Here is a 12,076-nt window from a genome sequence, read left to right as displayed (position 1 = left end):
TGTAAAAGTGTTTCACACAGAGCGCGGTTGCGGGACGGGTGCGGGTCGGAATGGTACATCACGCGCTAGATAACTTTGTGTATCTGACTATAGTAATAAGCTCCTGTGTGAGGGTAAAATAAATACAATAGGTACGGAGTCGGAGTGACAGAATAACGTTCTAAATTTTTTACGTTACCTCCTCGCTACGGCTTGTGGCTATATTCAGATAGGTAGATTGAGTTATTCGGTGCTGTACTGTTTTCGTCATCCAAACTCTTCACCGCACTATCTTTTGGTTCTCACACAGCAGCTGGCTTCTACATATATAGAGACACGCAAAATAAAAAGCGGCGTTTTATGCGATGACAAAGAACCGCGCGGCTCACGCGTTCAAAACGTCTCTTAAACGCGCTGCTTGTGTGTTTCACTTAAGTTTTATAAAACAATGGATGATACCGTTGCGGTTTGAACACTAGATATTGTCTCCTGGACTTAAGATGATATTGTTTGAAACTGTTCTAGTTTACTCATAGTGAGTTAAATACTTCCGCGTCGTGTGATGTGTTCCGGGTTGAGACATATTGTATTGGAAATAAGAGAGGCTTTATTTGAAAGTAATTAGACTTTACTTAACCATCACAGTAATAAGAAGATTGAGATATGTTATACTCGTGCCATTTCAAACGGGCGAACTAAGACATGTAATTTTATCGGAGTCTCTCGCTTGCACTTGCCATTCCTATGATTCTTTTGATTATGACGTAGTTCGCAAATTGTAAAGGCCGGAGTATTGTTATGTTCCTCTAAATAATTTCTAAACTTAATCCTAAGTGCTCATTCACGTTGACTCGCGGGCGCGGTGGCGGGCGCGGTCGCGAAATATCAAACATATGGCGATGTACCGAAGTGTTCACGTACAAACCGTTCGCGCGGTCTAAGTCGCGGGCGAGCTAGCGGCGTCGCGCGCGGCCCGCGTGGCGCGCTCGCGCCAATATCAAACAAGACAGTGAAGATGTTCGTGTGTGTTCACGTCGAACTAGCGGTGGCGGGCGCGATCCACTCGCGATGTCAAGTAAGATCAACCAGTTTGAGCCAGTTTGAGCCAAACGCCCATCACACAAATCGCCACGTCCCCGCGCTCGCGACCGCCACCGCGCCCGCGAGTTCCAACGTGAACAAGCACTAAATAGGCACCATAATTAACTTCTATTAATTAAATATTTATAATAAGGTTGAATTATTTCTCCTAAATATTTTTGAAGTGGTAAGTAAATAGGTAAAATTAATGATAACCATTATGTCTGATCAAAATTCGTAATAATTTTTAAGCCTGTAAAAATCTCTTTCATAGCATAAGTACTCACTAAAACAAAATCTATGTACATACAAACCAATAATGATTAGCATTCCTTTTTATACCGTATATTGGTAGATAGCTACCATATAACTTTTGAAAGGATTTAATTAAAATACGAGACAGTTAATTATCAAAGCACTGATCTAAATTTCTCTTTCATTTAAATGAACTAACCAAACCCTAGATCTAAATGAAAGTGTTAAATGAAAACAAAAATGTTTCAATTACTAGTAGATTGGAACTCTCCGGAAGCTTGCAAAGATTACGCCGTGTGTGAAAGGATTTCATTAAAATTTCTATTGAATCTGTAGGAAAACTATCGAGAACTATACACTCACTTTCGTATTAAATTACTGCATATAATTGCAGAAGAGTGCAAACTGCAAATGCAAAGATAGTATAAACATTTGAACAGACGGATTTTTTTCCCATTTTTATTGCAGCTCCGTTCCTATTAGTCGTAGTTATAGCGTAATATTATCTTCAATAATGAATTATTTTTTTCTACTTGAACTAGTAGTTCCTGAGATTATAGCAGTAAAACAAACAAACATTTTAAGTTACCGACGTTGAAAATAGCGCTACTGAACTGAAAGGATGATGTACGGCAAAACGGAATCACATTGAAAAAAAAACGTGCAAAATTGTAGGTATAAAGTTAAAGTTACAGCAGCCTATATCACCACTCTGAAGCAATTCAACAAATCATATCACATGAAAGCTAATTACGAAATATCAATACCATTAATAAATCTCTCTAATCTGGTTGTATGACTAAACGGTGTGTTGCCAACTGGGTGCCCCGGCGATTACTCGAGCCATCCGTCTCAGCTTGGACAGCCGCCAGCGACCGAGAGTATTGCATCGTTACATGCACTATTTGTGAAAATTAGCCGGTGATTTAGTACTCAACATTTTGTTTTTGGTGTTTGTGCATGTTTGATGTTAGATGTGTCTTATAGAGAAGTTGATCGAGATTGAAGTGTGTATTTTGGAATTAGACAATTTTGCACCGATTAAATCACTATTGATTTGAGTGAAAAACTTACCGAGCAAGTGCCTCTAGCATGTGGCGAAGTAATTTGTTTTTTAAGTTGATTTTAAGTCACCTACAATTTTGAAAAAGAAATCAATCTTCATTTATAATTTTAGTTTATGAATATGAATATACCTATTGTTTTGCATTAAACCTCTGGTTAGCAAAGTTACAGTTAAGAAATCTACCACCTATTTTAAAAGTAAAGAAAAAAGGAAAACTCTGGGTAAAAATCTAAAGCAACTCGTTTTAGCTGTTATAAAGTGTATTAGTGAATTTTGTATAAGTACAAGAAGTTGATAGTGTAAATATCTACATATAAATAATCAACACCGTAATGTTAGAACTTAAAGGTACATATTACCTAGCTTTTGAAATAAATATTTGCGTTATTTTGTTACGAACGCTTTCAAAGAAATAGGTGTATTAAAAAGAGATGTTTTATTATATTTTCATGCAAAGTGAAGTCTAGACGAAAATAAAAGTCTAACACGATTTATTTGGACGCCATTTGTCAAGACGAATGGCATTAGCCGAAGTTTTTAAAATGAAATTATAATAAGTGTTAGTGTTATTTATTTATACCTAATCTTATAAAGATAAATTTTATTTTATCTACTGCGTAGTCTGAGTTAGTAAAATACTTATTCATGCGATAGTATTAATTGTGCGACTGCAGTTTTCCATAACTACGTTCGATTCTCGGGTGGGATACAAAATTCTTGCGTTTATTAAATTCATTCTGAAGAGATTTGGTTATATGTAAGTATGTCTGCTATTTCGCAACGGACTCGTCTACCGCGACACATCCCTAATATGAAAGGTGAAATTTGAGTTTAATTTGGTACGTCTCTACCTCACCTCTAGACGTAACAGGCTTAAAATTAAAGCTAAAACCTTTTCGACTTAAGTTCTAAAAATCCTACTCCAAAATACCATAGACTACATTTTGAAACCTAGAATTTAATCCAGCAGCACTAACCATAAACAATCTCTACATCCTTCCCCCGCGGTAGGTCTTACATACTAATAGCTAGTCTAGACTTGAACACAAACAAACAAACACTAATATAAATTATCTTCTTAATACTGGTGTGACATTTATAACGAGCGTTCGTAGAAGCTCTCTTAAAGGTTAAGACAGATCTATAGCTTGTTTTAGTGTTATTTAGATCATTGTTCTCGCTTCTCCTAGCCCTATGGGAAGAAGGTGTGATTTTATGTATACATGTATGTACATTATGTAGATCATTATTTTGCTACATAGAGGCTTTGACAATCAAAAGTACCTATATTTCGTCACTAGCTGACCCGCGCAACTTCGCCTGCGTCACATAAGAGAGAATGGGTCATAATTTTCCCCGAAATTACTCTATCGAAATCGCAAGGTTTTAGGGATTCTTTAAGTTTTCTGAAAGGTTCTTTATGTATGGTGACTGTGAGTCCATTCGTTGCGACTGTATTTAATGTTACAATATCTGGCTGTTTGTACGTTACGTTTTCACGGCTTTGCCATTGAACCGATTTTGAAGAGAGTTAAATATGTAATTACCTATGGGCTTTTATTTTAATATGCCACTATTTTATAATCAATATTTATCTTACCATACACGCTATCTGCGTCGCGTGGTTCAACTAGTCTACTACCAAATTGTATTACTACATACTCACTTAATTAACAAGATCTGTTCGTCTCAGTCTGAAATGTTCCCGACATGCTTAGTTCAGATCAGACACTCATGTTATCCAAGTTTTACACGGTCCTAACATGATACACCCAAACTTTCGAATTACACATTCGAGTAGGGTGTAGTTTTCAAAACTTGTTTTAGGGATGGAACAAGAATTTGTGCTTGATGGGTCTATTTCTAGTGTAAAGTAGTGGTTAGAATTAAGGGTTTTAGGCGGTTTATTGTGACGCAATTGGCTTAAGGGTGGGTAATAAAAACGTTCAGTTACTTACTAACTGTGATTTGAAGAACTATATTATAAGTACAAGCTTCTGTTCAAGACTTTCATACAAAATTGTATAATAGAATACGGGAATTCACGCGAACACGCATTTTACCTTAAAATGCCTAACGTTTCGGCGCAGGTTGCACTCGCCGTGGTCCCAGGCAGGATGACAGGACTTCGTGTATATGAGGCGGACGAATGTCCATCCACCCTCATATTTTGATTTTTCCAACCGCCACCACACACTACAATCAAAATATGAGGGTGGATGGACATTCGTCCGCCTCATATACACGAAGTCCTGTCATCGCTGCTCCAGTCTGCCTGGGACCACGGCGAGTGCAACCTGCGCCGAAACGTTAGGCATTTTAAGGTAAAATGCGTGTTCGCGTTAATTCCCGTATTCTATTATACATTAAACATGCAACGCGAGAGTTTAAAAGTTATGTTCATACAAAATTGTCGTGAAACACGTCCTCGTCAAGAAACACTTAGTATTTCAGCAAAATAGCTAAATTTACACCATTATTCCTGCTTTAAGCGCTTTTTTCGACATAAACATGTGTTATTGTCAGGATATATTTGAAAAACAGCGCTATAATATTTGTATTGAAAGATATATTATAAATAATGCCTGCAAATATATTCCTTAAGTAAGATTTTTTTTTTCAGTTACTAGATCAAAACTTTTTCAATCCTGAAAAAAAAATCAGGAAAAGTAGTTAAATCCCAATTAAATTTTCAGTGATCGTCGGATTATAGGCGCGTTAACGGCACAGCTATGAGTGACAGTCGGGTCGTTTGTCAATCAACGTCGGTCATGTCGGTCATGAGTAATGACCGACCAAATTGAACGATAACGACCGATTGAGAGATGATTTTTTTATAATTTTCACGAATTTTATTGCGTGTTTTGATGACGTTTCATTTTGATAGGTGAATCTTTGGTGTAGTGTTATGAAGGGTAGTGCCTTAAAACCTCTTCAGGTAGTCTTAATTGGGGTGCAAATATAGGGGCACTAGTGTGTTCTTAGGTCTCAAGGTTCCTCATCAACCACACTTTTTAGTGGTTACGCCGCTAAATTGTGGGCCCGGCTGTTATTATCAAACATCTTTCACAGTCGATAACAGTGCTTACGAAACACGGAGGAACTCCATATTTATAAGATGGTCACCCATCCACAGAAAAACCTCTGCAAGCGTAGCTTAAACTCAGAGATTGATCCGCGCGGCTGTTGTAAACTAACCCACGAGCTACTACTGCTGCTAATCCAATATAACCATTTTTATAAGATGAAGATAGTTTTAGACACCAGACATAAGCTTTAAATTTTTCAGGGAAGAAAGCCATGGAAAGCCGCGATCGCAATCCAGTTTTACAACAATATAAAATTGTTTCTAATATCTTAAACATACATACATAAATTAAATAAGAAACAACTTTCAGTAATGTTTTCTTCCTGTCACCAGCAGTGTGCACAATCTGCACATACTCGCGTCATTACAGATACTACATAAATCACGCGGCCCCGCCCGCGCACGACAGACATCCTTCTTTTGTGCAACTAACGATCTTAGTAAATCAACCATCAATTTTCAGCTTCAACTTGTGAAAAATATTTTTGCTATATTTTTTTCAAACAGATTTTTGTAGAAGTATAATTTTGTGGGTAGATTTTTGAAAAACGTTGCCTATGTTTGAACTTGGACCTTTTACTAAATCCATGCTTTATTTCATCAAAATAAGTTCAGCAGCTTACTCGTGATAGCTTGAAAAACAGACTAGCAGATTGACTTTCGCATGTATAAAGACTAATTTGATTTAAAATTTCATAGAATCTCATTATGAAACTAAAATAAGATACTATACATACTATAACTTTAAGCTAACAATCCCATTACACTAACAATATCACAAAATTAAGTTAATATAACGCAACGCTCCATAAATCACTAAAGAGCTTAACAGTACATATTAAAGCAATTTATATGATCGCATCCATGTTGGCAGCACATAACAGAGTTACCTCGAGACAGGGGTGCCAACTTACTCGCGATAACGACTTTATTAATTCGATTAATCCCACAGACATATCGGCTTAATAGCTGCGAGGTTGGCACCCTTGCAGACGATAATTTAATTTCGCTACATTGTGATCTGAAGTACTTTGCAAGGAATTTGATGGAGTTAGATCTATTTATAGATGTTTCAAGGAGAATTTGCGAGGAAAATTGTTTTAGTTGGGAAGTGGTCTTCAAATAGGTATTGCAGGAAAGTTATTTTTAACTTACGGTTGAAAATGATAAGGGATGTTTCTTGGGTTCGTGTCTGTCTGTGGTATTGTAGCACCTTAACGATATTTTTTATCTTTTATATTGTCAGAGTTAGATACATTATGAGGGTATGTTTCTTAATATTGTGGTAATGATAATTTGAAATAACACACATTTGTGTAGTAATAATAGTGTCTTTTTTAGTTATTGTTAATCTACAAAACCTTGTGCCTATAAAGTACAATATTTTTCGACAAATGTATTTCAACCTTAATCTAATTATTAAACCATGAGGTTTCAAATAAAATTACTTAAAAGCAATTTAATAAAAAAAAAACAAAATTAGAGTTCATTCACTTAGACGAAACACCGACCCCATTTCACCAACAAAAAATACAAAAAAAAGCAATAATTAACATCACACTACCTTTCACTCAAAAAACCACGATCAATGAATCTCCATTCATTCATTCAGTGTTCAAGCGAATCGGAAACGTTGCGATCACGTCCGCGGCCCGCACGTGGTCCGGACGCGTCACGTGCCCGACCGGACGCCAATCAGTAACTCTAATTAATTTACTCGAAGCTTTCTTACGCCGGCTCCACACGTTGGCCCCAACGCTATTCTTCCAACATGAGGGGTCTGATGAGATGGGTCTGAGAGAAAATGGTCCCAACGTTGGGGTGTTGGTAGTTGGCCGGCTCGTGTCAGTTTCATCAAAGGATTCTGCACCAACACTCGCGATCTGACGGTACATAACTAATGTATAATAGAATACGGGAATTAACGCGAACACGCATTTTACATTAAAATGCCTAACGTTTCGGCGCAGGTTGCACTCGCCGTGGTCGCAGGCTGACTGAAGACTTTAAAGATTTATTTTTTTATTGACGGGTAACTATGTGTTAGACAGACAGACATGCAACGCGAGAGTTTAAAAGTTATGGGTACATAACTAATTTATTAGCCAACGTGTACGCCTCACCGAGTTTGCAGTCTAACGTTGGTACAAGTGTTGGGACCAACATGTGGAGCCGGCCTAATTAATTTACTCGAAGCTTTCTTATTGGCTGATACGTGCCTCAATCAAGAGCTTCAAACCACTCGGCTATGTTCGGATTAGTTCGTGTTTTTCCGCTGACTCTAATTTCCGGGAGATGTTTATTTTCGTGGTCAGAAACCCTATGTGAAGGAAAGAGGTAATTTCCCTGATTGATGACCCTTCATGGGGTTGGAGTTTGGTGATGTGTAAATAAAGCTAATTTGGAAAGACGTGGCCAATATTGGTGAGTCTATGGTACTTTAAGAAAATTTCTTCTAAACACATAGATGCCGCATCCCTCCATTGAGTTACTTTAAAAATAATGCCAGGTATACTTTATGTTTAATTGAATTTTAATTTGATATAGTAATTATTTAAAAAACGATTGGATTTTCTGGCATAGAAAATACGTTACCTTTTTTTACTTGTAGGCTATTTGCAAATGCAATCATAACATTCTAAAAGCATTTCATACCCTTAATATATCATAATTCTAGTTTAACTTTCCCCAAACAATAAACCACAAATCTCTAAAATGATCATAACTTACATTGCGCCTGCGCCGCCCCGCCATAAACCTGTCATCGACCACGATCTGTTGAATGTTTGCTATTACGATCAACAGATGGCGTTGTTACAAAAATATTCACCATCCCTTTGTACCGGGTGATTTGTATGTCAGCCATGACAGCCAACTGACAGATGACATAAATTCTAGTTTTTTATTACACTCTATTAGTTATGGCACCTTTTGTTGTGGTCTGTGGGCGTTTGTTTTTTCATGGTATGAAAGAAAAATGTAAAGTGATTCTGTTCATCAATCAAATTTTATTTTACAATACAATGTGGAAATTGCGGAATCGTATTTCGAAATGATAAAATATTAGACGAGAATTATCATGTCGTTCAAAAGTGGTAGAAACTGGTTTTGATGACAAATAAAATACGAGACCATTTTTTTTATATCACTGTTATTGTGTGAAATTACCCGTTATGCAACATTTATCAAAACAAAATTAAGATACCATAAAGCCAATTCTAGCCCGTTACAAAAACGTTTTGTTCTTCCTATCAAAAACATCTAAGGGCCGATTGTTCGCCGTAACATCAAGAAATGGTAGATCTTTTCTAATAACCGAGACTGCCATAATTATGCCTCAAAGTTATCGACCAAAATCTACTTAGAATTCCTATACTTTATTATTACTTCTCTCAGTGACTCTGCTAGATATTTTTTCCTAAACTCAGAAATCATTGTATTTCAGACACATAGTTACCCGTCAATTAAAAAAATAATCTTTAAAGTCGATAAAACTTTACATGTAGTTAATAAATTACTTTACGACTATCGCAAGTCTTTCGCAGATAAAACAAAATACATATTTATCTTAACTAAAGATCTCGTTCCCCACAAAAAATCCAAGCAGCCAAAAGAAATTACCTTCATTATTCGCGTCGTGTCGTAATAACTGCAATAAATAACTAGCTAAATAAAATAAATAGCTCCACAGTTGTTGTAAGTAATCGAGGTGCATTTGCCACTACAGATTGTGAGGCTTAATGACTACATACGTCTCTCTCCGATGCTCATCCGACCCTCGGTAGTATAGGTTTATTTGTTAGAATTAAGTTTGTAGGATTGGATAGTGCAGTTTGGTAGATGGAAGGTAGATAGATAGAAAATATAAATATATACATTGCTCTGTAAAGAAGAAATTAATTTTGAGTCAGCATTACCCCATTTTCTATGTCGCTTGTTTTTTTTTATATCTACGTAACTTCAGAATGTGCTGCTGTTTTTCTGCGTTCAAAAAATTGTGGTATAAAGGAAAATATCTATACGGGAACGTAAAGTCCAATTCTAATAAATTACAAGCTTTATGTATTGTATAGCAAAATAAAACATAAAAGAGTTTACAAGACCTTTACAAGTAATTTTAGCCATTTATCAATTGACAAGTACAGAAGCAACTATATAGTTTGAAAGGGAATTCAAAATGCACCAGCTCCTTGTGTTTATTTAACTTCTAGTCAAAAGCGCAAATCTTAAACACCACTGAAAGTGTTCTCTTTACACATTATACTACATTTCCCTTACTCATTATTCATCTTCTTCAACAGAATGCAACTGCAACGGGCACGCGCGTCGCTGCCGGTTCAACATGGAACTCTACAAGCTGTCAGGCCGCGCCAGTGGAGGGGTCTGCCTCAAATGTCGCCACTACACCGCCGGCAGACACTGCCATTACTGCCGGGAGGGTTACTACAGAGATCCTACCAAACCTATCACGCATAAGAAGGCTTGTAAACGTGAGTATTTAACTACTAACTTAATTTAAGATGCGTAAATTCTGATTATTTGAAGGCGTGCGTATTAATAAGGGAAAACGACGGGCATTACAAATCATAATTTGGTTAGTTAGCAAATAACAGAAGATAGACTATTTTATTACTACTTAGCCTTGTGCCTTTCAGCTATAAAAGCGATATAAAGCAAAGAAAAACCAGTTATTAGACAGAATCCAGGCCTAACAACTAGGTTTCCGTGAGGAGACTCATATATACTAGTCCAAAGTCCACCAACACCTATTTCCAACTAATCGTTCTGATAGATTTAGTATTTTCATAGTCTAACTTAACACCGTCAATCAGGCATCTATTAAATAAGATTCTCGCCAACCTATCCAATCTTTAAAGTAACTTAATCCACAATATTAAAGCTCTAACACAAACCAAACATAAAACTTTGACTTAAACTTAAAAGCAAGTCGTTTTATTTGCTCAAGTGACAGGTTAAGTTAAGATAAGGAATAAATTACGAGGTGATAAACTGTAACACCTGTTTTAAACGCAAACATCGCTGATACTGATCGTTTGATAACGATGTGTACAAATATACCTACATTGGTTTTTATGGTAATGATTTTTATGTTGTATTAATTAAATATGAGCACAAAAGGTTTTAAATATTTGAGTTTAAGAATAGTTTTTGGTTATCGAAAGGACGAGAAAACTAAAAGAGGCCTTTTGCTTAACAAAAGGGTTATTAGAAATCAAGCTTATCTAATAAAATGAAAACGTTTAAAAGTTGATTGTCGAAAAACTGTTTTTAAAACTACTGTTGTAAAATCTAAGCCTTGTGGTAGAACGTGTATCTTTAGGCGAAAGTAACTTTAATATAGTATTATGATATATGCCAGTTCATTAAAATGAAGGCGGTATTTTAAAGCCGATTGCTGGAGGGAATTATGAATTATGTAGTATAATTAAATCGGGGAGTAATTCTGTTTGTCCACAGAATATCATTTAAAAATGAAGAAAGAACTCGATAGAATGGCAACACATTTGGAAACTACGCAAAACTTATAAAACTTTATAACACAATATCCAAACAAAACAACTACGTACATGAAAATCTTGCCAATTTTCACCAAGGGACTTGCTCAATATTAACTTTACACATCTACCCAAGGGAGTAACAAACGAATGACCAAACAAACCAACCTATTTTCAAGAAGATATATAAATGGAAATCGAAAACCAAGTAGGCGTCGATCGTAAAACGTTTAAGACGAACCGTGGTTACCACCCGACAAGGTTTTTGAGGACAGTCTTGACTTTGACTGCAGTAGCGCGATTCTCTACAATCGGTACTGTCGAGTATCGAAAGTTTGACATTTATAATGTATTGCCAAAATAATTCCTACTGCGACCGTTAGAGGCGTTATAGATAGCTAGCCGATCTTGGTAGAGATTCGAGCTACAGATAGTGTAAGCTACCGGGTTCGACTATGCCTATATTTTTTCTTGAAATTCATCTGATTCACGTGTCATACACTGGTACCAAAACACTCACATTTGACTACTACAGCACTGTGCTCTGCTTGCATTGTACATTATTTACGACCATTTTTTTTTAAGTATTTAGTTATGTGGCTGATGTTTGGAATATCCTCGTTTCTAATCTATGGGATGCTACCAGCGCGGCGTGTGAAACTGTGATATTCAAATGTTTCTTTGGAGTTTTGGTACAGTCTGCAAGCCTTAAAATAAATGTACAGTGGTCATGTCCCGACTTTTCACGCGAAAAGGTGGCGATCTTATTGTGACCAACAATAGTTTTCACATAAAAGTCGAAATCGAGTTACCCTCGTTGCCCCTTTGCCCCCAATTGGCCTTCCGAGACCCTTTGCTTTTATTTGACGAGGACGTTAAGCATTTCGCTGATTGTGGTGAGATTCAGTATGGAGATGGGGTGACGAAATGACGGCCGAGGGTTGACGACTTCGCGGTCGATTGAAAATGATTTCGAGTTTTCCTGGTTACCGTTATAGCTTGGACGGCAATAGGGTTAGAACTGCAACGATTCGACCAATTGTTTTTTATTTGTTTGTCCAGTTCGTTACGGTTATATACAAATACGGTAGG

General features: G+C 36.6%; 1 protein-coding gene across 4 annotated transcripts in view; it reads left to right on the top strand.

Annotated features, from left to right (window-relative positions):
- Nucleotides 1-12,076, top strand: part of LOC142978232 (netrin-1-like) — a 179,428-nt gene that overhangs the window by 154,951 nt on the left and 12,401 nt on the right. For all 4 annotated transcript variants that reach the window (XM_076122578.1, XM_076122577.1, XM_076122580.1 and 1 more), the window contains exon 2: nt 9,770-9,958. In XM_076122578.1, the coding sequence (XP_075978693.1) occupies nt 9,770-9,958 (189 nt within the window). The remainder of the gene's footprint in view (nt 1-9,769; nt 9,959-12,076) is intronic.

The sequence above is a fragment of the Anticarsia gemmatalis genome, chromosome 14, assembly GCF_050436995.1.
Source record: "Anticarsia gemmatalis isolate Benzon Research Colony breed Stoneville strain chromosome 14, ilAntGemm2 primary, whole genome shotgun sequence".
NCBI classification, from domain to species: Eukaryota; Metazoa; Arthropoda; class Insecta; order Lepidoptera; family Erebidae; genus Anticarsia; species Anticarsia gemmatalis.
The sequence above is the reverse complement of the archived record's forward strand: the minus strand, read 5'-3'. Positions and strand labels throughout refer to the sequence as shown.